The sequence below is a fragment of the Lutra lutra genome, chromosome 4 (assembly GCF_902655055.1).
Source record: "Lutra lutra chromosome 4, mLutLut1.2, whole genome shotgun sequence".
NCBI lineage: Eukaryota > Metazoa > Chordata > Mammalia > Carnivora > Mustelidae > Lutra > Lutra lutra.
Window position 1 is genome coordinate 193,809,980 of NC_062281.1, and position 25,848 is coordinate 193,835,827.

General features: G+C 55.8%; 2 protein-coding genes across 5 annotated transcripts; one reads left to right on the top strand and one right to left on the bottom strand.

The window, feature by feature from the left end:
* Nucleotides 1-129: 129 nt before the first annotated feature.
* On the bottom strand, nucleotides 130-13,568 carry RNF207 (ring finger protein 207). 4 transcript variants are annotated; one of them, XM_047725941.1, is made up of 17 exons: nucleotides 12,455-13,548; nucleotides 11,665-11,797; nucleotides 10,395-10,539; nucleotides 10,230-10,311; nucleotides 10,080-10,155; nucleotides 9,874-9,999; nucleotides 9,465-9,511; nucleotides 9,206-9,278; nucleotides 9,049-9,117; nucleotides 8,157-8,225; nucleotides 7,976-8,073; nucleotides 7,191-7,377; nucleotides 6,861-7,046; nucleotides 6,513-6,564; nucleotides 6,072-6,189; nucleotides 2,037-2,117; nucleotides 130-1,223 (listed from the first exon to the last, which is right to left on the bottom strand). In XM_047725941.1, the coding sequence occupies exons 1-17, from the start codon at nucleotides 12,643-12,645 to the stop codon at nucleotides 1,055-1,057; spliced, it is 1,902 nt and encodes a 633-aa protein (XP_047581897.1). In that variant the 5' UTR covers nucleotides 12,646-13,548; the 3' UTR covers nucleotides 130-1,054. The 4 variants fall into 4 exon arrangements, with proteins under 4 accessions (XP_047581897.1, XP_047581899.1, XP_047581898.1 ...); XM_047725943.1 differs by having other exon boundaries at nucleotides 11,665-11,808; nucleotides 12,455-12,587; XM_047725942.1 differs by lacking the exon at nucleotides 9,206-9,278 and having other exon boundaries at nucleotides 9,465-9,506; nucleotides 12,455-13,568.
* Nucleotides 13,569-16,853: 3,285 nt separating this feature from the next.
* Nucleotides 16,854-25,317, top strand: RPL22 (ribosomal protein L22). Its single transcript, XM_047727033.1, has 4 exons — nucleotides 16,854-16,997; nucleotides 18,867-18,971; nucleotides 22,110-22,234; nucleotides 25,117-25,317. Exons 1-4 carry the CDS (start codon nucleotides 16,986-16,988, stop codon nucleotides 25,259-25,261), a joined length of 387 nt encoding a protein of 128 aa, XP_047582989.1. The 5' UTR covers nucleotides 16,854-16,985; the 3' UTR covers nucleotides 25,262-25,317.
* The last annotated feature ends 531 nt before the right edge of the window (nucleotides 25,318-25,848 follow it).

Consider the following 25,848-nt stretch of genomic DNA (forward strand, 5'->3'; position numbering starts at 1 on the left):
GGATGTCATCCCGTCACCTCTAAGAAATGTCCAGGACCTACCGCATGAAACCAGATGTATTTTGCCCACTCAGTTCAGTTCTGAATTCTGATCTCTATAGCCAGTCCTTTATGACACATTCCTCCTGCCCTGTAGGCCCCCGGGGGTTTGTGAGGCTGTGGAACGAGCGTGTCTGTGCCCCAGAACAGCAGGGGCAGAGGCTCTGGACGTGGACGTGATGCTCTCAGGTACTGACGTGCCGGTCTCCCTGGCACATGGAAGCCATTTGCTGCTGGAAACCATTGAACAAGCTGGATATCTGCTTAAAATGTGACTGTGGACTTTTTATCTCCAAAATGAAGTTTTAGGTCATCCAGATTAATTTTCCTCCTTAAACATTGGTGAAATTCCATCTCAGAGAAAGGGCACCACGCAGGAGTGGAAACCACTGGAGAAAAGTCACTTTGGGGTCATCCTTTACTATCGATAGAAGGTGAACACGCGAGAGTGACCGTCGTCTGGAAAAGCAGGAAAAAGCGGAGAAGTTGTGGCCGCCTCCTGCCACACACGCCGCCAGCCGCTTCTCTGCTCTGTGAGCTCGGTCCTTGTGCGAAAGGAGAAAACCGGAGCCACGGTTTTGAGTCTGTGCCCAGGGTACTGGGCACAGCTTACTAGCAGGGGGGCTGTGGCTCAGGGACGATGAATTTGAGGCAGGGGAAGCGCTGCACTGTGCCAGAGTCCCACGATCTCAGGTTCGGGGTGGTGCCCGCTGGGCCCACAGACGCCTGGGAGGCGCCTGAGCAGCGAGGGGCTTTTCCACGTGGCCCGGGATGCCATCCCCAGTCCCCAGCCTCCTGAGGAGGACCAGGGCTTCATGCAGTGCAGTGCAGACACCGGGAAGAGTGAAGCTTAGTTAAGGCGGAAGAATCTGAAATGAGGGCCTGTCAGAGTTTCTGGGTTTCTCTGCTGTTCAGTGATGACTCTTTGTTTCATGAAGGGAACAGCCTTGTCTCAGATATCCCAATCTTGATGTGTGGGCTGTAAAACGCCCACCCCTCCGGGCCGGTCCCATTTGCTAAGTCGGACACTCCCTCCACGGGGGGACGTCACCCCCGTCCTGTCTGGGTCTGGGGGCGTCTTTCCTCTTCAGCAGAGTCTCTTCTGTGGGGCTGCTCAGAGTCCGGCCGCTCCCTCTAGCTTCTGATGTTTTCTCTCTCTTCTCTGTGACACTCACCGGGTCGTTCCTAAAGGGACACTTGATGTGAGTTCTACTGGCCACCCCCACAGCAGCACTAACATCCACGGGGGCCGAGGCTTTCGGAATGGGAAGCCTTTCTGGGACCCCCGTGGGTGAACCAGAACCGGATCGTCTCCCGAAGGAGTCTCATGGTTACTGAGTTCTAGTTGCCTGAACAAGTGCGGTTCAGGCCTTCTCAGAGCCTTGTGGGGACAACGGGTTCAAACGGACGCTCCGCTGGAGCATCTGGGCTACACCCGGCGGCAGGGAGGGTGAGACCCGTGTCTGGTCTGCACGCCGGCAGACTGCTCCATGCCCGTGAGCTCGGCCCGCTCGGATTTTCTGTCGCCCTGTTCTCTGCCCCGTGGCGAGCTCACTTAACGGAGAGCAGAACACTGGAAGACCAGCCTGGGCCCGTCCTGTGTCTGTTCCGGCACATTCTTTTTCTCCTCCGGCAAGTATTTCGGCGGACACCGTCTCCAGTGAACAGTGATGCTCTCACGTGGAGTCACTTTTTCTCATTTCAGAGACTCTCAGGCACTTGGGGTGGGCACCTGCGGGCCAGTCTGCAGTGCGCGCAGCCCTGGGCAGCGTGAGTGCCGCAGGCCGCAGCCACGGCTGCTTTTAATTCTAGAACGCGGGCCGCTTCCGCCCTCTGAACTCCCCGGCCCCACGTTTTACGAACAGACCCAGCTGAGCTCGTAGAGCTGGTCAGCAGCAAGCCTGGGCCAGATGGGAAAGAAAAGCCGGGGCCTGTCTGTGCCCCACGTTTGTCTCAGAGTGAATCGCTCGCCACTTGGGCTGGAGAGCCCCGCCTTACCTGGCCTGTGTGTCTCCACTGGCGCTGTCATCGTGCGTGTTTTGTAGATGCTCCGACTGTGGGTCTGCGGGCGCCTGAAGCCTGAGGGAGAGAAACAGCTCCCAGCAGGCTTGAAGGCAGCAGAGCAGGCCACGGCCTGTCCTGCAGCTCTCTAGACAACCCAACTGAGCGAGACACTCATGGGCCTGCCTAGGGTTTTGGTCCTCAGATACTAACTAAGGCTGGGGCCGCTCTCGGGACAGCTGTGTTGTGGTCAGGAGACATGCGGAGGTTGGGAAGAAGGCGCTGCAGGGCCAGGCAGCAGGGACTGGCAGGAGCAGAGACCCGTGTGGAGAGGATCTCTGGGACAGTCTGAAGCAAGAATGTTCCAGGCACAGGATGGGAAGGGGGAACTCGTCTGACTTGTCTGGGGAACTGAAAGGCCATTGTGACTGGAGTGTGGTGAGGGGCTAGTCTGGTTGGAGGGGGACAAGGAGCGTCCCAAAAGGGCTGTCAGGCCCAGAGTGATGGGAACTCTAGGCTTTAAGGCCACTGGCTATGGAACACCCTAGAGGGGCCGGAGATGGTCGGTGACGGTGGCTTGGCCTGGGGCGGCCATGGGGACAACTATGGCCTGAGATAGTCATGTCAGCAGGACTCAGGGTTGTTGGAAATGGGGCGAGGAAAGGAAAGGAATCAGAAGGCCCCTGGCCTTCTCACTTGGGCATCTGGGTGCTGTGATGCCACTCACTGGGTTGGGGGGGTGGTTATGGAGTCCTGCCACTGGGGGATCTGAGGCACCTGCGATGTGTCCAAGTGGAGACCCCCAGGAAGGGGCAGTTGGAGATGGGTCTGGAGCTCAGGAGGGCCTGTGCTGGGGAGGGCTTGAAGGTTGTCTGTATCACAGTGGGATTTTAAAGTTGGGTCTGGATGAAGCCACTTAAGCATAGGGTGTGGGATGGGGGGAGGCCGTAGGACTGGGCGGTGGGGAAAGCTGGCGCTTGGGCACCGCGCTGAGGTGGCAGAGTGGCCAGACAGCCTAAGAAGGGACAGCCTGAGCGGCAGGAGGGAAACAGGTGTGGGCTGCCTCGGAAGAAAGAGAGGAGTGTGGTGAGGACAGCCGTGAGCACTACTGAGAGACGGAGGGCTGCAGCCAGAGGCCCCCCCCCGAGGACAACCGGCCCCAGGAGCGGGCTCGGGGCGGGTGGGGCTGCCCCCAGTGGAAGGGGAGGAAGCAGAGGCGGCAGCACCAGACACCTGGAAAATGGTGCCCTGGAAAGGGACAGAGGCAACCTCCCTCCTCCCTCCAAACCTCCAGGAGCTGGGCTCTAGCCTGAGCTGCTTTCCCTTTGCCAAAACGGATCACAGGCGCCATTTCCCCCACAAAGCCAGGCAGCCAGGAGCACATTACTTGAAGCCATTTTCGCGCTGAATCAGAGCACCCAGAAGGAAATGCGCACAAATGATAAGAACGAGGCTTGGTACGTGTGCGTAGCCTGAACAGGTTGGGTAGGCAGGACCCAGAACGTCACCTCTGCCCAGAGGCCCCCCCGGAATCATCAGCTTCTCAACTGCTGATGCAGGTGTGTCTGGTTCTGAGGTTTTATAAATGGAATTGTGCAGTGTGTGGAGTGAACGGCTTTGAACGCCCACTGAGGAGGAGATGCTGCAGCTCATCCTGGGTAGACCCGGACGCCACCAGGACTGTGCAGAGCTGTGCCGAGTCCGACCTCTCCAAATCAGGAGGCTCACTTGCGGCTTGGGTGAACATATAGTTGCACACACTTTAATTTTCCTTCTTCCTCAAAGTCGCTAAAACTCTAGTAAAGGGGCCAAAACAATAGGGGAAGAAACTTCTCCAGGTCGAGAACAGAAAAGGATAACACCCAGATTTTTGAAGCTGGAGGGCACGCGGTCGGGTTAACTACCTCAGCAGACGGGAGACACCCAAGTGGCCCCCCTTGCCTCTGCAACAGGGAGGACGGCACAGAAGCGGGGAGGGGGGTGACAGTCAAGGTCCTTAGTGCAGAACAGCTGCCCCTCCCACAGTCCACCAAAGGGCCGGTCTTGGAGGGTACCACACACAGGTGAGAACCGTGTGCCTGCAAATGCTTAACACGACAGCCTCCAGGGAAGAGACCAGGGAAAACACAGAAAAAAGCCGTGCCTGGCCCGACCCCCTGCTCTGAAGTGCCATCCACATGCTCCGATTACCTGGTCCGCCCCTGCCCCCAGCTCCTACTATGAGCACGTGCTCAAAGACAGCTGGAGAGAAGCCTTTTTTTAAAAAAGATTTTATTTATTTATTTGACAGAGAGAAATCACAAGTAGGCAGAGAGGCAGGCAGAGAGAGAGGAGGAAGCAGGCTCCCTGCTGAGCAGAAAGCCCGATGTGGGGCTCGAACCCAGGACCTGGGATCATGACCTGAGCCGAAGGCAGTGGCTTAACCCACTGAGCCACCCCTGGAGAGAAGCCTTTAACACAGAAGATGGAAGCCTAAACCAACACGTGGAGTTAACAGACTTAGGGAAGAAAGAAACAGTAGACACTATCAGCCTCGGAGGGTTAAGACACAACCGAGAAACAACAGAAGGCTGCGAGAAAGACAAGTCTAGGGTACAAAGCAGGAGCTCTTGGAATTGGAAAACAATGAAGCTTTTAAAAGTGCTCGTGGAAATTTTCTTCAAAAGTGAAGAACTCAGTACAAGGGTTGGGAGAAAAAGGACATGTCACAGAAGGCACAGCAGAGAGACAAAGAGATAGAAGAAAAGCCGGAGAAGGCAAATCAGAGGGCCAACCCGGAAGAGCCGATATCCAGTAATAGGGATTCCAGAAAGAGAAAACGTGAAATCAACTCACTGGTTAAAAAAGATGTGTGTCAAAACTGAAGGAGGTGAACTTCCAGACTGCAAAGACCGGGTTCTTTCTGATGGATGGAAGTAGACCCTCACCAGTGGGAAGTTTCAGAACCCTGGGACCAGAGAAAGTTCCACAAGCTTCTAAAGAGAATAAGTAGGTCTTGTCACAAGGATTAAGAATCAGAATGCCATCAAACTTCTCAAAGACAGCCTTGGAAGTTAGAAAATAATACAGCAATGCTGTCAAAGGAGAATCATTTCCAATCTAGAATTTTTTTTAAAGACTTTGTTTATTTATTTGACAGAGATCACAAGCAGGCAGAGAAGCAGGCAGAGACAGAGAGGGAAGCAGGCTCCCTGTTGAGCAGAGAGCCCAAAGCCCAGGACCCTGGGATCATGACCTGAGCCGAAGGCAGAGCCTTAACCCACTGAGCCACCCAGGCGCCCCCCAGTCTAAAATTTCAATCTGAATTCTATACCCAGCAAAACTATCAGTCAAGTGCGAAGGCAGAATAAAGACATTTCAGACTGGTGCTCTCCAAAATATAGACCTCCTGTGCACCCTTGCTCAAAGGACTGTGGTGGGGAGGGGTAGACTCCACCAAACCACGAAAGAGGAAATGTGGGATACAGGAAACAGATCGAAGGCAGGGGTGAGGCGAATGGAAGTCCCCAAGAAGGTGGTAGGGGACAAGCTCAGGCTGACTGGCCGTTGTGCTCCAGACCTATAGGGCAACCAGCCCACCCTGGGGTCAGGTGACTCAAGAGACAGGCACACTGAGGACCTGCCACCAACATCCCTCTGCCATTGTAACACCTTTTGATGCCCAAGTGCAGTGCTCAGAGCCTAGTCTTGTCCAGACGTGGCTTAAGCATGTTGTCAGAACATTCTGGTCTCTCCTCCGTGTCCTGCTGCCGGGATCTGCTGAGGGCCCTCATTACACTCTCAAGAAGTATCTTTTGCTTTGACTATTCCTGAGGGCTAGAGGGAGCGATTTTTTGCCTCGAAGCAGAAACTCAAAGCAGCCCACTCATTCTGTGTTTTTCGAGATGTTCAGAACGTGGTCTGCCCAGACGCCCAGTGAACCCTCATATCCTGACCCACTGACTTCCCAAAAAGAGCTCTTCTGAATGTGCAGCACCTTTCCCACACACATCCTTGTGTCTTGGCTCTCCTGTGAACACCCCTTGATCTCACCTGGGCTCCAGCCGCTCCTTCACCTTGGCAATGGAGCGGATGTAGGGCGTGATCTGCTTGGTGATGGTGGTCAGGTAGGCATTCTCCTGCTTCAGCTGGAGAAGATCATGGAGCTGGGCTGTGGGAGCCAAGGCCAGAGCACTGGGTCTTGTTGTCTTCAGGTTCTCACTGTCAAGCCTCATACCATCTAAGTATCCCAACCACTTCAACGCTTGCCTCTTTAATTAAAGGGCAATGTAAGACTTGTGAAGGCATTCTGCTTACTGAAGCCTGACCTCACATGTATCGTTTTGGGGCATTAGCAATTGTGGGGCAAAGTCGAGGGCTACGGGGAAGAGCATGGGAGTTTTTATCTGGTTAGTGGGTAGCTGATTTCCTGCGCCTGCCAGCACGTGGGTTAGCTCCAGGAAAGGGGTGCACCCAGCAGCAGTGGCCTGTGACCTTCGTAAATCTCCTGCTCGTTAGCCGCCCGCTGGTAGGATTCCTCCCAAATCTGAAAGAGAAAGTGAGTTGGATGTTGCCTACGGCCATGAGTTGGAATTTCCACTGCCGGCATTTCTGTCCTCTAGCTACTCAGGGCCATAGGGCACCCCCAGCTAGTTCATGTGATTCTAGGCAGCAAAGACCCCAGTTCCAGAGCCTGCCACACGAGGGCCTCATGATGGACCAGACCAAGGTCGTCCTCCTCTCCCCTTCAGGTCTTGGGGTAGCCTGTGTTCAAGTTGACAGGCGGGGCTGCAGGGAAGTCAGGTGAGGGGCTGGAGGGGGGGCGGGGGGGCGGTCCGCTACCTCCTGGAAGACTGCTCTCATCCCCTGCAGGGAAGCGTACTCCGAGGCAATCTGCGCGTCCACCTGCAGGGACTTGCGCAGGATGTCTCCCATGATCTCCGCCTTGATGAGCGAGTGGTGCTTGGTGAGGTCCCGGTGCAGCTCTTGGACCTGGTCCTTCAGGTTCTGCATCTCTGCCTGCAGGCGCTGTGCAGGGAGACCCAGTGAGCGCCTGCCCGGCTGTGTTCTCTGCGGGGGCCCTGGAGGCCAGGACCAGATCTGGCCACTGCACTTTGGTGAGAGGGAGCGGTGGGGCCTTTCCCAGCCCGCAGATCCCTGGCCCCCGCTCACCCGGTAGGAGTCCTCATAGCGGCGGCAGTGCTCTGAGAATGGCGTGTCCTCCCCCTCCGCCAGCAGCACCTTGGTGCTGATGGACCGGTGCAGCGTGGGCTTTCGGACCAGAGACCCCAACATCCTTCCCGCTGGGGAAGGGCAGCTGGACCCCATCAGCACCTTGGGGCCTGAGCCCGATGCTAGCCTGAAGGAGAGAGCCAGTGTGAATGCAGATGGGGGGGGCGGTGAAAGGGTCTTCCCCTTCTCCAGGCTCTCAGCCTCTCCCTCTGGACCGCACGCCAGAACCACCTAGGGGCTCTGAAAAAGCCCCAGGAAGCCCCCCCGCGCCAGTACTCGGACATCAGCATATGGTATTTTAAAAACTCTCCAGGGAAGTGTGTGTGTACAGAAAAGAGTCCATCAGGACGTGTTAGGGCTGGTCCAGGGTTAACTTTGTTCACTCACACGTGGGACTTTGGACATTTGGCCTGATGCCCAGTGTCCCCCGGGGTCCCTGGCACATACGTCCAGCTCGGGCATTTCTCCTAACTCCTCCTGTGTTGCTGGCTCTCCAGACTAAGACCTGGAAGTCAGGCCTTTAGCTCAAGCTGCCCCTTCCTTTCAGTACCTGCGTGCCCCGTCCTGGGTGGTGGCGGCTGCCGTGGCAGCTGGGGACAGCCCCGGGGCCTCTCCATCCTCCCCTAACCGGGTTTCGGCATCTGGGGAGGGCAGCAAGCAGCCAGACCCCACTGCAATGGGTACCTTCTTCCGCCCTCCCACCCCGTCCACACCCCGCTGCTCACGTGCTGGTGCCGCTCCCAGCACCTGTTGTCCGTCGGGGGCCCAGCAGCAGCAGCGGCTCCAGGCAGCGTGCAAACTCCGCGTGGTGGTCGCTAGTGATCTGGGCGGCAGGAGTGGGTGGTGAGGCGGCCTTTGTACCTGCTGGTCCCCCCACCCCAGCCCAGCCCACTCTGCCCTGTGCACCTTGCTGTTCTGCGCTGGCCGGAGGTGCTGGGGACGGGTGACAATGGCCTGCAGCCTCTCCATCAGCTCCTGCAGCAGGACAGGGGTGCTCAGGCCCGTGGAGGGGCGGGAGGTGAGGAGTGAGAAGGCAGGGCTGTCTTTGGCATTTTACCTGCTGTGCGTCGGGGGCTCCAGCCCCTCCCTGGGACTGTCCCAGAACACCCACACCATCCCAGCCCCCAAATCCACAGGAAAGTTGGGGGTGGCTGGACTCCAGTAGACACACTACACTTTGGGGCAGTGGAAGCTCATGCTCCCTTCCAGGCTTCACTGTCCTTTTATTTTATTTTATTTAAAAGATTTTATTTATTTATTTGACAGGCAGAGATCACAAGCAGGTAGAGAGGCAGAGAGTGAGAGGAGGAAGCAGGCTCCCTGCTGAGCAGAGACCCCCCCCCCCCCATTCGGGGGCTCGATCCTGGAGCGGAAGGCAGAGGCTTTTTAACCCACTGATCCACCCAGCACCCCTTCACTGTCCTTTTAAAGATTTTATTTATTTATCTGACAGAGAGAGATCACAAGCAGGCAGAGAGACAGAGAGAAGAGGAAGCAGGCTCCCTGCTGAGCAGAGAGCCCGATGTGGGGCTCGAACCCAGGACCCTGAGATCATGACCTGAGCCGAAGGCAGCGGCTTAACCCACTGAGCCACCCAGGCGCCCCTTCACTGTCCTTTTAAAAGGGACTCAGCTAAATGGTTCACCGATGATGGTGTGAGGGAGAGGAAAGCAAGCCCAGGAAAGCCCTGGTGCAGCTGCCCAGGGGCAGGCTGCCACGCCCCGAGGTGGCAGGCCAGTGTGCAGAGTGGGCCGCTGTCAGGGAGGGGAGAGCTCTCTGGGGAGCTAGGGGGACTCACGTAGCCCAGGTCCAGGAACTCAGCCTTATTGGCCAAGCTGAGGAAGGAAGAGCAGATGACCAGGTGAACCTGCGGGAAGGACCCTACTCAGGACCTGGCCAGGGGAGGGAGGCCTCTGGCCTGGGGTGCCCAGCTCTGAACCCCCAGCTCCCCTCACCTGCAGGGTGGGCAACAGAGTGGCCAGGTGGGAGAGCTGCTCCTTGAAGGCTTTGTCCTTCTCTTCATATTGGCTGGGGGAGGGACAGGCAGCCCATTCTCGGTGGGGAGTGCTGCTCGCCCCCACCTAGCGGGGACCTCAGAAGCCGGAAGCTGCATCTCGCCACCACCTTGGTGCACCCTGCCCTCCTCACCCAGGTCTGCCCAGGTCCAAGCAGTGAGGCCCAGAGGCAGGGGGCGGAGACCCTGCCATCACTCACCTCTGCACAGCCTGCAGCAACAGCGCTTTCCTCTCGGCCAGTCTGTCCTGGGATGGACAGCTGCTTCAGACTGGGCCTGCTCGGCGGGCACCTCCCGGCACTCACCCACGCCCCGGCCCCAGACACGCAGCTGGAAAGGCGGGCTGCATCTCCCCAGCCTCCTAGCCCTTCCTTCCTGCATCCGGCTGCCTGAGAGCCCTGGGGGACCTTCTGGGGGACGCCTTCCCTCCCCAACCCTTCCCCCAGCACCAGCCTGGGGCTGGATCTCTCCTGGCCACGTGACTAAGGAACTTCTGGAAGCCACTCCCTGCTACACCGCAAACTCCCTGGTAGCGGGAGGTGGGGTGTTGTGGGCGTGGGGTCACGGCTGGTGAGGCTGCGCGGCACCGGGCCCACGGGCCCCCCTCACCTGCATGCTGCCAAAGAGGGCGTGGATGGCGGCCTCCTCCTCCGCGGCACTGCGCCGCACCTCCTCCACCATGGCCTGCAGCAGCTCGATGGCCTCCCGGGTGGCCGTCTGCAGGGCCTTCACGGCCTGGGAACAGGGTGGCCTCAGCCCAGCGGGGCGCCCATCCCCGCCTTCGGCGCCCGCCCCCCCCCCAACCCCGCGCTCACCAGCACCGCCTGCTCCAGCCGCTCGCAGCCCTGCACGTAGGCTGACTCGAGGTCCACGCAGTGCGCCCGGCTCTCCCTGCGAGGAGCAGGCTCGTGAGCCCCGCTCAGGGCCGCCCTCCAGCCCCCTCACCTCCCATCCCCTGTACCCACCCCTGCATGTCCCGGAAACAACGGATGCACAGCAGCGACTTCTTGTCGGTGGAGAACATGATGTAGGGCTCAGCGTGCAGCGCTGCAGCGGGAGCAGCGGTGAGGGCTCTGGGCAGGCCTGCCCCCGTCCGGCCCCGGCCCCCCCGCCCGGCGCACCGCACTCACTGCACTTCTGGAGCACGTCGCGGCTGCGCTGACCCAGGGCCACGATGTCGTGGCGCGCGAACATGCGTGCCCGGTGCGTTTCATCGCGGCAGCGCGCGCACAGCGGCTGCCCACACGTGTTGCAGAAGTACATGGTCTCTGCATCCTAAGGAGGGAGGATCAGCACAGCCTCAGCCCGCCTACCTGCTGGGGAGCCTGAGCCTGCACCTGTCACTGAGCGTCAGTCTCAGCGTGGGGGAGGCAGGTGGCTCCGGGCATCCCTTTTGTGGGATCCTGATGCTCTAACACACCCAGTTCATGGATGAGAAGAGAACCTGAAGTGGGGTGGGGCACGGCAGAAACGTGTTACCTACAACAAAATTTCCAGCTTGAAGGCTTTCTGAGCCCTCCTTGGTACCCTCAATAGTAGCCAAATGGCAGTGCCCACCCTGGCCATCTGGAGTCACGAGGTGGCTGGAAGAAGGAAGGGAATGAGAGCCTATTGGTTCCCCTTCCCTGGGCCAGAGCCAGAGCCAGGGCTGAGAGTACAGGTCTCAGGCTGCAGCTGTGGTTTTGACCCCAGCAATGGCTATGAAAGCACAGACCCCAACTCCTTACTTTAGCATTCAAGGCCATTGCCTCCCCTGCTCTCCCTACCTCCAGCTCCTAACCTCCTGCTGGTCATCTCTCTGTGATGGAACTCACCTATCCCAGCACCTGCCTAGCACACCCCGAGCTTTTGCTCCTGCAGGGCTGTCCTCCTAGGACTTGGGGTACCCTCCCCCCAACATGCAGCTTTCACAGGTCAAGAGTCCCATGTGCCTTTCACAGCCCAGCCTGAAGCCTTCCTTCTGCTCCTTGGTCTTTCATAGCCTGGGGTCGGGGGGACAAGAATACCCCTCCACACAGCATGTTGTTCTCACTTCCCCTGGGGCACTAGGTAGCTTCGGACAGCTCCCCAGGGAGCAGTGGGCCCTTAAGGGCAGACCCAAGCCTGGGCACCCGACGGCCCTTCCTGGAGGTCACAACTCCACCTTAGTTGGGGACCAGGGAGCTCTCCCCACATCAAATGACTTTAACCTCCGCCACTATCTGCTAGTGCTTCAAGTCACTTACTCTGGACCTCAGTCTCCCCACCTGTAAAAGGGGGCCCACATTTGGGGTTCAGGGTGCCTTCGATTTTGGAGAATCCAAATGGATAATGGTCTAAGGACATGTTGGGCGCACACTGGGAGCTCAGGACCGTCAACCCGGGCACCCTGCGTCCCAGCCCACCCCCAGCACTCCCTGCCTGTTTGTTACACTCCAGGTCACAGTTGGCACAATGCTCGGCCTCCGAGCCATCCCCCGAGCTGTCCACCAGGAACTGCAGCAGCCGATCCACCGGAGGGAGCCCGCTGGGGCCCTTCACCACCGTCTGGCGTCTGTGGAGAAGCTGCAGCCACGATCCAAATGCCCCTTCCCCCTCCCCTTCCGGGCGGCTCCCTACCTCCATCCCTGCCCCCACTTTCCAGGCTGGAACTAAAAATAGGACTTGGCATCTGCTATAAAGCTCTCTCCCAGGGCTCACTCTGACCCTGTCCCTCCCCCTGCCTCCTCCTGGGTGAATCCTGGGGGTCTTTGGGGTTGGTGGCAGCCTGGGATGTCAAGGGTGGAAACCTCCCCCCTCCCCAGGGACACCACTTGCAACTTAGGGCAACATAACCTGCTTCTGTTGGCCTAAGACTCAATTGATCTCCAAAGTGGATTTCTGGGAATGTTATGACCAATGCGCTGAGACCCTGAACTGCGTAGCAGCACTGTGCGGCGACATGACCTATGTTCTAGCCTCACTCTTGCCTCCAGACTTTCTATGGAAGGCCTCCGGCTGTCACTCCAGGCCTCCATTAACCTGCTCTGTAAAATGGGCCGGAGCCTGCGCACTGCAGTGCGGAGAGGTGCGGGCTGGGAGCAGCGTAGAGCCGGAGCCTTGCCTTCCTACACCTAGTTCCCCTCCCACAAGGAGCCACCGCCCCCCCCCCCCCCCCCCCCCCGGCGGTGGCCCCGGTTGGGGGGTGCTGTTGGGGCTTCCAAGCACTCACTGGCACAGCGGGCAGGAGAGGCGGCCATCCGTGGCGCGACCGCGCAGGCAGCCGGTGCAAAAGTCGTGGAAGCAGTCCAACAGGCAGGGGCGCTCGAATTGTGCGTGGCACAGTGGGCACACCAGCGGGTGGCCGCTCGCGGCGTCCAGGGCACCCAGGCCCTCCAGGGGCGTGAAGATAGCTCCCGACATCTTCTGGGAGAGCTCAGGAAGGCGGCGGGGCGTGCCCAGTGCGGGGACCCGGCCGCGGAACCCGCGCCGGCCCCCCGCCAGCCCCCGAGTCCCTCTAGGCCTCCGCGGGGCTCCTTCCTCTCTACCAGACCCGGACCCGACAGGGCGTCCAGCGGTCGTGGAGCGCTGGGGTTGGGAGCGCTGGGAGCAGGGGGAACGGGCTGGAGGCGTGCGGAGGGGTCCTGTGAGCGGTCCCCTCCTCTCCCGCACCCCGTTGGTGGCCCTGGAAGGTCAGGCCGCAGTGCGTCCTACCCAAGGTCTAGCCTCCACTGCTTCCACTTTATCCACCTCGCCTCACTCCCACCCCAGGAATTCCCCTCCCGGTGTCCTCTGGGTGACCTGCAGGCGACACCCCTTCCTCTCTGGGCCGCAGCATTACTCGGGCGCGGCGCTCCCGTCCACCCTTCCCAGGCCGGCCGCTGCACCGCGACGACGGGCTCCGTTCGTCGCCCCGAGGGCAGAGGCGGGAACACCGAGGCTGGAAAGGACCGCGTGGGGCGAGGGTCCGAGGCTGACTGGCTCCCGCCCGGGGTGACCGAGCCCGGAGCCTGGAGCCGCAGGAGCACTGCGCAGGGTGCGGCCCGAGGACCCTGACTCTGGAGGCCCCCTGGCTAGATCCGCTCTCTCCCTGCGCGCTGGGGCCAGGACGCGAGCGGGTCTGCGGCTCCCCATTTCTTCCACGGCCGGTTGGGGGCGCCAGAGAGCAGCGGCCGCCTCTCCGCAGACCGCCGGGTGCTGGAGAGACCGCGCGGGGAGGGGGCTGGAATCCCAGGCCTGTCTCTGGCGGGTTGGGGTCTCAGAGCGGCCAAGTCACCGACCTTTCAGAGCCTCAGAGCTCGGGTGACACAGGGCCGGCCTCTCGGTGATGCCCGCGAGTTTAATGACGTGAAATGCGCCCGCTGGTCTTTCAAATAGTTAGGGTCCCCACCCCCAGCACCAGCCCAGTTCTCAACAAGAAGGGCTGGGCTTGGAGGGAGAAGAGGTTCTGAGCCCTTCCGGCAGGGCTCCCTCTGCTGTTCTTGGCCTGGCCAGTGCTTGTTTATCCCAGTGCTCTTTTCTAGAGTGCCTTCCATCTTTGGGCCATTATCCGGCTTCTCTGCACGTGTTATTCTGAGTTCTGGGATAAGCAGTCTCCGTCTCTGCCGCTCTTGAATTCAGGGTCAAGCCCAGAGCCTGACCTACAGAAGGCGTCCCATAAAGTGTTACTGATCAATTAGGAAAAGCTAGGAATTAATATTCAAGCTGGGTTTTGAAGGATGAGTAGGAGTTTGACAGCAGAAGAAAGGGAGTGAATTCTAGGGGTAAACCACCGGATCTCTTAAGGTTCCTCCCTACCTGGGTTACGTTTGTGCTCCAAGCAGCAATAACCCAATAACCGTAACATGGCTAATGTTGTGGGCCAATGTACTATTCAAAGTTCTTTTACTTGTATTAATTCACCTAATCTTGACAACAGCCTTAGAAAGTAGAAAACGTTACCCTAGTAAGCGGTAGAGCTGGTATACAAAACTGGATGGGGCTTTTTCAATAAATTATGCAGTAGTTTCCCTCTGGAGGGGCAGTAGAAGATGGATGTTCGTTCTTGATACATGGGCTTATCTAATCCGTCCATTCTCGTCTTCATCTGTTACTTTTTTTTTTTAAGATTTTATTTATTTATTTGACAGACAGAGATCACAAGTAGGCAGAGAGAGAAAGAGAAGGAAGCAGGCTCCCCGCTAAGCAGAGAGTCTGATGCAGGGCTCGATCCCAGGACCCCGGAACCACGACCAGAGCCGAAGGCAGAGGCTTTAACCCACTGAGCCACCCAGGCGCCCCTCTTCATCTGTTACGGAGCAGACCCATAGGCCATACACATGGGAGGGAACACAGCAGCCAAGGTTACCCAAGTATACAAATCGACAAGTACGGTAATGACAGACTGTGCTAAATGCTCCAAAGAAAATCATCAGGATGATGTGAAGGAGGGCAGCTGGGAGGGCACACTAGGTAATCATGGGCAGAGAGGGGCACCAAGCTGAAGACCTTGCAGGATGAGAAGAAATCAGACACAGGAAAAGCTACGAAGAAGAGTTCAAAGCAGAGGGAGCAACAGGTACAAGGCCCCAGAAGCCGGAATAAATGTTAAGCAAAGCAAAGTAGACCAATGTGTGGAGACGCAGGAACTCGGGGTTGGAGTGGTGCTGAGGATGGAAGGGGTGGGGTAAGGGGCATGGGTCCCAGCATGGGGAGAAGTGTGAGGGGTAGAGTGAGGCCATGGGGGTGGGAATGGCCCACTTGACATTCTAGACTCGAGATACCAAGGAGGCCTTTGGTTGTACATGTCAGGAGTCCGGGGAGAGTGGAAGCCACCATCACTTTGGGGGATTGGGGCTTCCACTATGAATTTTTGGGGTATTCATTCAGACCATAGCAGGGAGAAAGGAGAAGGGGTGGTAACCCATGGGAATGTTAGGACGTCAAGAGATTGCCTTTTTTTTTTTTTTTTAAGATGGGAGATATTAAAGAATGGTTAATCCCCAAGTGTCTGGCTGGTCTTCTGTGGGAACAAGGGCTCTTGTTGCAAGGTAACAGGGGATGGGGTGAGGGTGGGGGGTGCGTTGATGCTTCTGGGTGATTAGATGTGGGAGTATCTGAATATTCTTTTTGGATTGCTTCTGTGTTTCCAAAGAAAGAGCAATGGAAGTCACCAGCCGGGAGGAAGGCTGGGGAAGGCGGGCTGGCATTCTCACCAAAGTGGGGAATAGTCACTTAGGAGAGGACATTAGGGTTATCAGGCAGCCACAAGGGCTTGCTGGGATTAGGAGCTGTATCAGCCAGGAGAAAGCACACCAATTTTTAATAGAATTTAATGTAAAGGATTGTCAAGTAGGTGCAAAGACTGGTGAACCAGCTAATGGAACAGGTGAAATAAGGACAGTAGCAAATGCAGGAACCACTCATAGGGTGGTTTTATCAAAATGTAGAAGCTTAAAGCAGGGGCCCCAGGGAGTTGATATCTTGGAGTGGGGGCATGTGGCTGCGTTGGGCTGGGGTTGGGCTGGGGTCTCCGAGGAAAGGAGACTGACTGGTTCTATAAGTGTTGGAGTAATTGCAAACCGGATTCAGTTACTGTTTCTGGAATGTTCCACCCAAGGCCTCTACCAGGATGTAGAAGCAAGAGTGGGTGACACTGACAGAAGAGGAACAGTCCGGAAGCAAACAGGATGATGTCCCTCCAGCCCCCTAGGGCAGAGGAACAGCAGTCGCTGGCAAAGCAGGAATGTGGTCTGCAGGCGAGAGGAGCAGGATGGTTTGGCACTAGGTCAACGGGCACAAAAGCCCGGAGTTTAAACCCAGACCAGTCCGTGAGGTGTTTCCCCAGGTGAGGGCACTGCAGCCAGGTGAGCGGAGGACACCTGCAATGAGTGCGGGTTACAACAGAGGATGGAACGGGTAAGGACGAGAAGGGGCGAGGGTGGGTGGGAAACAGCCCAGGCAATGGGTGAAGACTCCGGCGACTCAACGTGGGGTGCCTGGAGCCCCCCCACCGGCAGCATCTCCGAGGAGCTTGTGGAAATGCAGGATCTCAAGTCACTGAGACCCACGGAATTGGAGTTTGCGTTTTGAGGAGATCCCAGGTGATTCCTGCCCACAGGGCAGCTCGAGAAGCCCCGCACGAGAATTTTTGGAACCGGGAACGGGAAGGCACGAGCGGGAGTCCTAGGCGGTGACAGGGCTGGGAGGGTGGGCGGCTGGCCTTCGAGAGGGCGAAGGGGTCCAACCGGAGAGCGCACCGGAGCGCAGCAAGCAAGCTGGCCCCGGGACACGCGGCCCCTGGGCCCCGGCTTCAAGGTTGGGCACTTCAGGTAGGAAGAAGCCAAGTGCCCGCTGGCATTAGCACCCCAGGACCAGCAAGGCCTCGCGTCCCCTAGTTGGCGGGTTCGATTCCCATTCCACTAGCTGGTGACACAGGGTTTCGTGATTTCCTTATTTCTTTTCTCTTTCCAAAACTTTCCAAAAGTAGAGCGAACCCCTTCATTTCTCTTTGGGCTCATCCAGCCCAGCTGCCCCCCTCCGATCGCAGTGGGACAGGCCACCCGGCCTCCTTCCTCCCTGCCCCACTCCCCTGGCCGGCGAGAGGACGGGCTTGCATTCGGGAAAAGCAATCGCTCCCCGATCGTACGGAACAGGGCGAGGCGGTGGCGGCCGAGGGGCGTGGCGGAGCGATTGGTACGGCCTGAACCCTGCGTGCTCTGCGCGCTGCCGGCTCTTTGCGTCTGCGTAGTGCGCCCACCTCCCTTTCTGCCTCCGCAGCCGCCATGGCGCCCGTGGTTAGTATGGCTCCGCGTGAGGCCTCGGCTCTGAGGCAGGCACGTGGGCCTCGCTGGCCCGGCTCCTGCTCGGCTCGCACGGGACGACGCTCTGCAGGGTCCGGCCGGGGCTGGGCTGGCAGGCCGGCTGGAGCGGGCCAGGGCCGCCCCGGGGCCCAGCACGTTATGGGCGGAGGAGGCCGCGGCCTGGGGCGCGAGAGGAGCCCCGGAGCTCTCGGAGGCCGCGGCTCAGGCTCGGGCCTCTGGCTACGGCCAGCGGGGAGCTGGAGCGCCCAGGCTGCGGCCTGGGCCGGCGAGGGCCCCTGGGAGCCCGGCCGGCGTGAGGCGTCCAGGGTCTGGGCCTGCTTACCTGGGCGGAGGGCGGGGAGGAGGTAGGGGACCTGCCCCCCTCGGGAGCCGCGCATCCAGGAGGCCCACATTCGCGACTCGGGGACCAGGGGGAAGGCGGCCTGGCCGGCTTGTTTTCAGAGAGAGGCTTGGGTTTGAGGATCCGCGCAGCGTCCATGGGGGGAGTTAGATGCTCGGGGCGCACCTGTACGGGCCCTGTTGGGTCTCAGGCAAGGCCCAGCTCCATTCAGTTCCAGCCGGGCGGGGACCGGGTGGTGCGGCGCCCTCATGTCATCCACCTGCAGCTCGCCGTCCTTGTGCAGGTTGCGTGAGCGAGTCGTGTTCTCGCCCCCCTTTCTCTGCTGGGACACCCTTGTTAACATTTTCGGTTCGCCTTACTCTTTCTGCCTGTGCAGGTTTTTAATGTCCGTGCATTTGTGCGCCTTCGGTTTAAAACCTTGGCGGGGGCATGGAGCCCGTCGTGGGCAGGTGTTTCATGGGCTGGTGGTGCATGTCCCGGGCTAGGTCTTAGAGCATCCCTTTTGATGGTTACTAGGAAGAGACGTCTTGAAAAGACGCCAGTGATGTTCACAGTAGCTAAATGTTTGGAAAGTTGACCCAGTCAAGTCTTAGAGGAAATTCTGTTGAACAGGAAGGGAGACAAGATGTGTTCCTGGAAGTCTTTTTAGAGTCTGTAGGGCGTTTTAGAGTGGAGGAGTACGTGAGCAGGTAAGGTTATACAGATGTTGGAGTTTGTAGAGGCAGGAGACGGATGGAAGCTTGTTGAGAGTCAGGGAACTGGATCCCTGTAGGATGTGCTCGGACCGATGGTTTAAGTCAAAACCCAGAAGTTGACATTAGAGGATTATGAATTATTGGTTATGGATTAGAATTAGAACTAATTTTTAGTTTTAGCCTAATCTTCTCCCAACTGAGGTAGATGTGTTGCTAGGACGAGTGGTTCCCGTTGTGCTTTTCTGAGAAGGTAGGTGGGAGAGGATTAAGGGAGAACAGTTTACATGGGTCTGGACCCTCGTCTGGAGTTAGGACAAGTATTCATTCCAGGTCAGAATTGTTTCATGTTTGCAAGGCATTTGTACGCCTGCCCTAATCCTGGAGTAAAGTGAGTGATATTTCTTGAAACTTCATTTTGGAAGTTTTATGGTAAATAAAAGGGAACGTTCCTTTTATTGTGGTTTGTAAGATCACAGACCTTCCTGCCCATACAGACTGGGGAGGCTGGAAAGTGTAGATGGATCCAGAGAGCCAGAATGAGGTTTCCTTCAAAAGGGCATGAGTCCAGGTCCCAAAGCACATAGAGCAGCCTCTGGGGTATCGCCCTTGGCCGCTCTCGGGCAGAGCCCAGAGTGTCTGGGCAGGTCTCTTGGGTGGCTGCCGTGCAAGGGGGCACAGTTCCACGGGTTTTGCGTTTGTGTGGGCTTTTCCATTTCAGGCGTTTTTGAGTTTTGTTCACTTTTTGGTGGTTGGGGAAGGGGGGACTGATTGTGCTTTCATCTCTTTATCATTTGTGCACCTTCTTAGAAAAAGCTCGTGGCAAAGGGGGGCAAAAAAAAGAAGCAAGTTCTGAAGTTTACCCTTGATTGTACCCACCCTGTAGAAGATGGAATCATGGATGCCGCCAATTTTGTAAGTGACACCCTTGAGGCCACTCAGGACAGTGATGAACCTTCTGGGATGTTGCTGAGAAAACTTTCCGGAGCACATTTCTGGTCTCAGGCTTGTAGGCAGCCCTGCGGTTCTGGCTCCGTGCACAACCTTGGAACTTGGGCTGGTTACTTGTTTGTTTGTTTGTTTGTTTGTTTTAAGAGATTTTATTTATTTATTTGACAGAGATCACAAGTAGGCAGAGAGGCGGGCAGAGGAGGGGGGGAAGCAGGCTCCCTGCTGAGCAGGGAGCCCGATGCGGGGCTCGATCCCAGGACCCTGCGACCATGACCTGAGCCGAAGGCGGAGGCTTTAGCCCACTGAGCCACCCAGGCGCCCCTAGTTACTTGTTTTGAAGTCTGGCTTTCTCTCACGTGTGTCTGGTGAGGAGGAGACATCAGTGCTAGAGAACCACCTGTTTTCTTCTCCATCTTTCCTTTTGTTTCCAAAAATGATTTACTTACAAGTTCCTAGGAAACCACGAACAGCACTAGATCAGTGTGCCCACTTGGCACTTCGGTGTGTTTAAGTATAAGCATGGGCCCTGATCTGCATGGGACAAGGGGTGCCTCCCCTGGGCCTGACTGCGGGACAGATGGCAGCGTTCCTTCAAGCTTCCCGCCGTGTCGGACATCGGAGCTGCAGTGTTCATGTTAAAATAGCCTGCTGGCTGACTCGTCCTTGGAGCTTGGTTTTTCCACACGCTGCCCGGTACTGGTACCTTGCCCCCATATTTGGGCTCATTCCCCGGTATTCTTGTATCTCAGTTACGTCTAGAAAAACTAGCCTCACGGCCGCATTTTGGCTGCAGCGAGGTATTGGCAGTCGGCTCTGCCTGTTCCGTGGCCACGCCGGGGCTCAGACTCTGGTGCAGAGCCTCCTCCTCGCCAAGGTAGTAGCAGTACAACAGGAGTGATTTCAGGTGAAAACCTAACTCAGCCTGTGGCCACTGATGCCCCTGAGCAGAATTCCAGTAACCTCTTGTGTGTCCCTGTCCCACAGGAAGTCCCAGAGTGGGCTCTGTAGTCTCTCCTCCGTGCAGTGACTTACTTTTCCTCTGGCGCCTCTTTTCCTTCCTCCTTTGTGGCTTCTTCCAGTTTGTGTCTGTGATGGCCCTGCACTGGTGTCCTTTCCCTCTCCCTTCTCTACACTCACCTGTTTATGTGATTGTTTTTCCTTCTAGAAGTTTCTAGAGGATAAAAAACTTGAGCCATTTATGAGTCTCATGCAAAAGTCAGGATTTCTGACCTAGTCACTCTACCCCATGCTCACTTAACATACAGTGTATTGGAAGATTCTTTAAATTTCATTTTAAAGTTTTTGGGAAAAGATTTATTTATTTTTAAAGACTTTATTTATTTGACAGAGACAGTGAGAGCGGGAACACAAACAAGGAGTGGGAGAGGGAGAAGCAGGCCTCCTGCTGAGCAGGGAACCCAGTGCAGGGCTCCACCCCAGGACCCTGGCTGGGATCATGACCTGAGCCGAAGGCAGGCACATAATGACTGACCACCCAGGCACCCTAAAAAGAGTTGTGTTTTTTTTTTTTTTTTTGAAGACTTTATGTATCAGTTAGAGAGAGAGTCCGAGCACAGGCTGGAGGGGGACGGAGGGGAAGGGGTAAGCAGATTCCTCACTGATCCTGGAGCCCCGGGGAGCCCCATGCTGGGCTCTGTCCCAGGACCCTGAGATCATGACCTGAGCAGAAACCAACAGTCTGCTCAAGAGACTGTGCCACCCAGGCTCCCCTATTTATTTAATTATTTTTTTCCTGAGAGCTTGGGCGGGGTGGGGGGTGTTGCACAGGGAGAGAGCAAATCTAGGCCGTATTCCCTGCTGAGTGCAGAGCCCAACTTGGGGCCTGATCTCATGACCCGAGCCGGAATCAAGAGTCGAATTCTTAGCTGACTGAGCTACCCAGGTGCCTCAGTGTTGGAGTTTTTATTTATTATTTATTTGTCAGAGGGAGAGAGAGAGCGCGCGTGCGCACGCACAGGCAGACAGAATGGCAGGCAGAGACAGAGGGAAGCAAGCTCCCTGCTGAGCAAGGAGCCTGATGTGGGACTCGATCCCAGGATGCTGGGATCATGACCTGAGCTGAAGGCAGCCGCTCAACCAACTGAGCCACCCAGGCATCCCATGTTGGAGTTTTTAAATAGAGGGTTGTAGGGGTTTGGGGCTGAGAGAGACTTCATATCATTGCAAGAGCAAGAGAAGGAAATATTCCTATTTTTATCTTATTTGTTTTCTTTTTGTAAGAAGTAGGCTCCTGTGCCCAGTGTGGGGCTCAACCCACAAATGCTGAGACCAGGAGTGTCACGCCCCTCTAACTGAGCGACCCAGGCGTCCCCAGAATCTTCCTTTTTGAGCAAGTCCCTGAAGTCCATGCAGGCAGAGGACCTGTGGGCTTCCGTGGGGGCCCAGTGTCTCTGGGCTCCGGGGCTGCTGTCTTCAGGCTGTGCATGCACAGGCCCCTGAGCCAGTGAAGAGTTGTTCGGGTCTCTGCGTGTTGCTCCTTGTCCAGGTTGGAGACGTCCTTCCTCTGGCAGTGCCGGGGGCAGTGCTTTATACTTCTTAGGTTTAGAAGCTGAAGGTACTTTCTAACAGTTCGGCCCCAGGTCTCCTGTCTTGTCTTACCGTGGGCTTCTCTGTCAAGCCTTTTGTACAGACGCACATTGGACCTTGTGTGGAAGCCATCAGGTGTGTTCATGCTTGTTACACAGAAAGTCAAGGAGTGTCATTCTCAAGTTCTTAAATTTCAGACCTTGTATTAATAGCTGAGGATTTGCTATAATTTTTTTAAAGACTAAACATTTGAAAAACAATTCTGTGTTCAGTGTTAGGAGTATAAAAACAGGGGCACACGGGTGACTCAGTCGTTAAGCGTCTGCCTTCAGCTCAGGTCATGATCCCAGGGTCCTGGGGTCGAGCCCTAAATCGGGCGCTCTGCTCGGCCAGCCTGCTTCTCCCTCTCCCACTTCCCCTGCTTGGGGGAGTTCCCTTTCTTGCTGTGTCTCTCTATGTTTAAAAAAAAATAAAAAAGTATAAAAAACGTGCAGTAGTCTAATGAGGGGGTGGGGCGCTCACCTCACTAACTGATCACCTTGATGATTTCCGCAGGAGCAGTTTCTTCAGGAGAGAATCAAAGTGAATGGAAAAGCTGGAAATCTCGGTGGCGGGGTGGTAACCATTGAAAGGAGCAAAAGCAAGATCACTGTAACTTCCGAGGTGCCTTTTTCCAAAAGGTATGGGACCAATGAGTGTGACCTGAGGGCACCCTAGCGCTGAGTCCGCTGCCCCCCACAGGAGTGCTGCTGCCCCGGAGTCATCGGTGTCTGCTGTAGTTGTTAATTCCTAGAATGGGGCCCGTGCAAGGAGGCAGTGAATGAATGAATGTTGTTATGGGGGTTAAAGGCATTCAGCTTTTTTTTTTTTTTTTTTTTTTAAGATTTTATTTATTTATTTGACAGAGAGAGATCACAAGCAGGCAGAGAGGCAGGCAGAGAGAGAGGAGGAAGCAGGCTCCCCGCCGAGCAGAGAGCCCGACGCGGGGCTCGATCCCAGGACCCTGAGATCATGACCCGAGCCGAAGGCAGTGGCTCAACCCACTGAGCCACCCAGGCGCCCCTCAGCTTTTTTTTTAAGATTTTAATTTATTTACTTGACAGAGATCACAAGTAGGCAGAGAGGTGGCGGGGTGGGGGGCAGGCTCCCTGGTGCGCAGAGAGCCCGATGCGGGGCTCGATCCCAGGACCCCTGAGCCGAAGGCAGAGGCTGAATGAACCCACTGAGCCCCCCCCCAGGTGCCCCAAAAGCATTCATTTTTTGATAATTTTTTAGAATTTTGTTTTCCACAGGGAAAGATTGCAATAGTAGAGAGCTCAGACTTGATTAGACAGTATTAAAAATGAGAATATATCTTCCTTTGCCTCTAGATTACGGTGAGGAGCTCTTGTTTTCATCGCCCTGCAGTGTTGTGTTAGTTTCAGGCATCCAGTCTAGACCCCGAGTCTCTACATTATTCAGTGTTCACCATCAGTGTGTGCTCACTTTTAATTCTCCTTACTTTCCTGTAAGTGCTAGTGTCATTGGGTGAGCACTCCCTTGAGATCTCAGTTCAGACCGAAGCCATCCTTTTAATTCCCATGGGCCCATTTTCTTTCTAAGTCGGAGACCCCAGGTCACGTAGCCGGTGGTATTCCACAGTGGTTACAAGGAATCGGACCTGTTGAGACCTGGCTCCTAGCCCAGAGCCGGCATATTCTTAGGAACTTTCAGTCAGACTGAATCAAGTGGTGGGAAATGTGAAGGTGTGTTTGGACAGATCGGGTACAGTTCAGCCTTTGCTTTTAGCTTTAATTATTATCAGTCAAAAGTGACTTCGGTTCTGCCTGGCTCGAGTTCTTTTATTTGTGCAGCAGGAGATCTGATACCACGAGAGACTGGTGCAACCATAGGGTCTCCAGGGTGTAGAAAGCCTACAACGCTCTGGGCTTTCACAGAGGTCATGGTGGGGATGCTGTGATCTTCTGTGACTTGTTTCCATGCTCACCAACCTGGTTTAAGAATGGCTCCTAACACCCCCCGCACTTCTGTCCTCACAGATGCTTGTTCATCCCCAGTGCGGGAGGACTGGGGCCTTGACCTTCATGGCTCTCCTCTCTCAGTGACGATCGTTTGACTGTCTTGTAGTGTTCTAGGACCTTTTCTGATCTCCAAACTTCTGTAGCTTTTTCCCTAGTTTCCCAACCTTCTATTTTGAAAAAGTTTAAAACTACCTGAAATTAACCACCTTACCTGAATACTAGACGGCAGAAATAGTAAATGACAGAAAAGAATACTTTTTAGATGGAACGACCAAATTGATTTATTTTTACTTAGGGAAAAGAGGATAGAATTGAACTGAGATCTTCACATCTTTGTGAAGATCGCTTTGTTGACAAGTAACACTGTTGAACAGTGTTCGTTTCTTGGAGATGGTGAGTCTGTTGGTTCATTGATACTTGGGTCCTTGCTAATAGGTCAGTTTGCCTGTGCATCTCCTTTAGTGCCCATAACAGTCGGGAGAGATGGTAAGTACCGGAGTCTCGTTTCACAGAGGGAGAAACTGAGTTTCCAGACAGAGGTTTGGAAAGGTTAATTTGCTCAGCACTGAGTTGGCTTGCGGTTCTGTTCCCTCTTCCTCGCGGCTTTGGGAAGATGCCCCAGGGCCTCAGGAGTCAGCAAGTGAGAGAAGAAGAGCTTGTTGGCTTTGTGTCGTGGGATGTCGGGCACAGAAGCCAGTTGCTGCCTGTGTATTAATCGCGAGTTTTCTAAGCAGATTGCTGTGCTGACCGTTCGGCCGTCACCCAGGCCACAGCAGCCAGATGAACGCTGCGGCTCTCACTTGCTGTGCGGGAGCGAGGGCAGGGCCGGGTGGCGTCCTTTCCCTGGGAGGTGGGTAGTGAGCATCCCGTCGTAGGAGTGAGTGTGCACAGCAGCCCTGGGAAACAGTCCCGATCGTCTGAACAACCTCAAAAGGAGGTTCGAATCCATGAGGTGTGATGTATGGGGAAGACTTGGAGCTCAGAAACCCAGTGATTCTTCAGTAAAAAGATACTGAGATGGTGTGCTTAATTGTTAAGTGACTCTCGTGGTATCTAAAAATACCGTGTTTTTGGTGTCCACTCTGCAGTGGACACTCAGAATCACTTTGTAGGTGTATTGCTGTGTTTAATGGACAGCTGTTACAGGTGCTTCTCTGTTCGCATTTTTATTGCGGTTTAGATGAAATGTGGCTGATACTTTTGGCCTCATCTTTGCTGTGTGTTTATTTAAAAAAAATTTTTTTTAAGATTTTATTTTATTTGACAGCGAGAGAGGGAACACAAGCAGGGGGAGTGGGAGAGGGAGAAGCAGGCTTCCCGCTCAGCGGAGAACCCCATGCGGGGCTCAGTCCCGGGACCCTGGGACCGTGACCCAAGCCTAAGACAGATGCTTAAGCCCCAGGTGCCCCATCTCTGCCATTTTTGAATGGTGGCAAAAAGCCCTAAATTGTAATGATTCGAATACGTGGGTTTCAGGAAAGGTGCAGTGACGGAGAGCGCTGGGAGGGCCTGCGGTGGTCTCAAGTGTCCTTTCTCTGCAGGTATTTGAAATATCTGACCAAAAAGTACTTGAAGAAGAATAACCTCCGTGACTGGCTGCGCGTGGTGGCCAACAGCAAGGAGAGCTACGAGCTACGCTACTTCCAGATCAACCAGGACGAGGAGGAGGAGGAGGACGAGGATTAGAAGTCCTGTGTCTGGGATATTTTGTATAATCTTTAAATAAAATCTAGGAATCACAATGGTGGTTTTCCTTGTACCTCTGCAGTGTGGCTCAAACAGAAAACTGGAGATCAGAGTAAAAGCTTTGCTTGGGCGGCCATTCACGTATCTGTAATTAGACTTTTCTCCTGCTTGAAAGTTCTAGGTTTATGTGGTAAGAATGCCAAAGTAGAAGCTCCTGTAAGGGAACTGCCAGGGATTTGACCTCGAGCAGGTGGTTAAGAATGGAAATGTGCGCCCTTCAGTCGGTCACTGACTTCCAAAAGTGGGACAGTTTTATCCCGTGCTTTTCTCAGAGTCAGGTGTACTAACGCCGGGACTCGCAGTTCGCTGAGCAAACCAGCAACTCATCTGAGGTTCTCTTGCAGGAAAAAGGCAGGGTCGGTAATTTAAAAAGCAGGGTTCTGGGGCATTTCAAGTTTGGGTTACAAATTACTCCCACACAATGACTATGTGAATCCTTTTCTTCCTGTAGAAATAAGATTTCCTTTGGTGCCGCTGCATATCCTACCCTCCAGAAAAGAGTGGGGAGTGGTTCTAAAAGTCCCAGG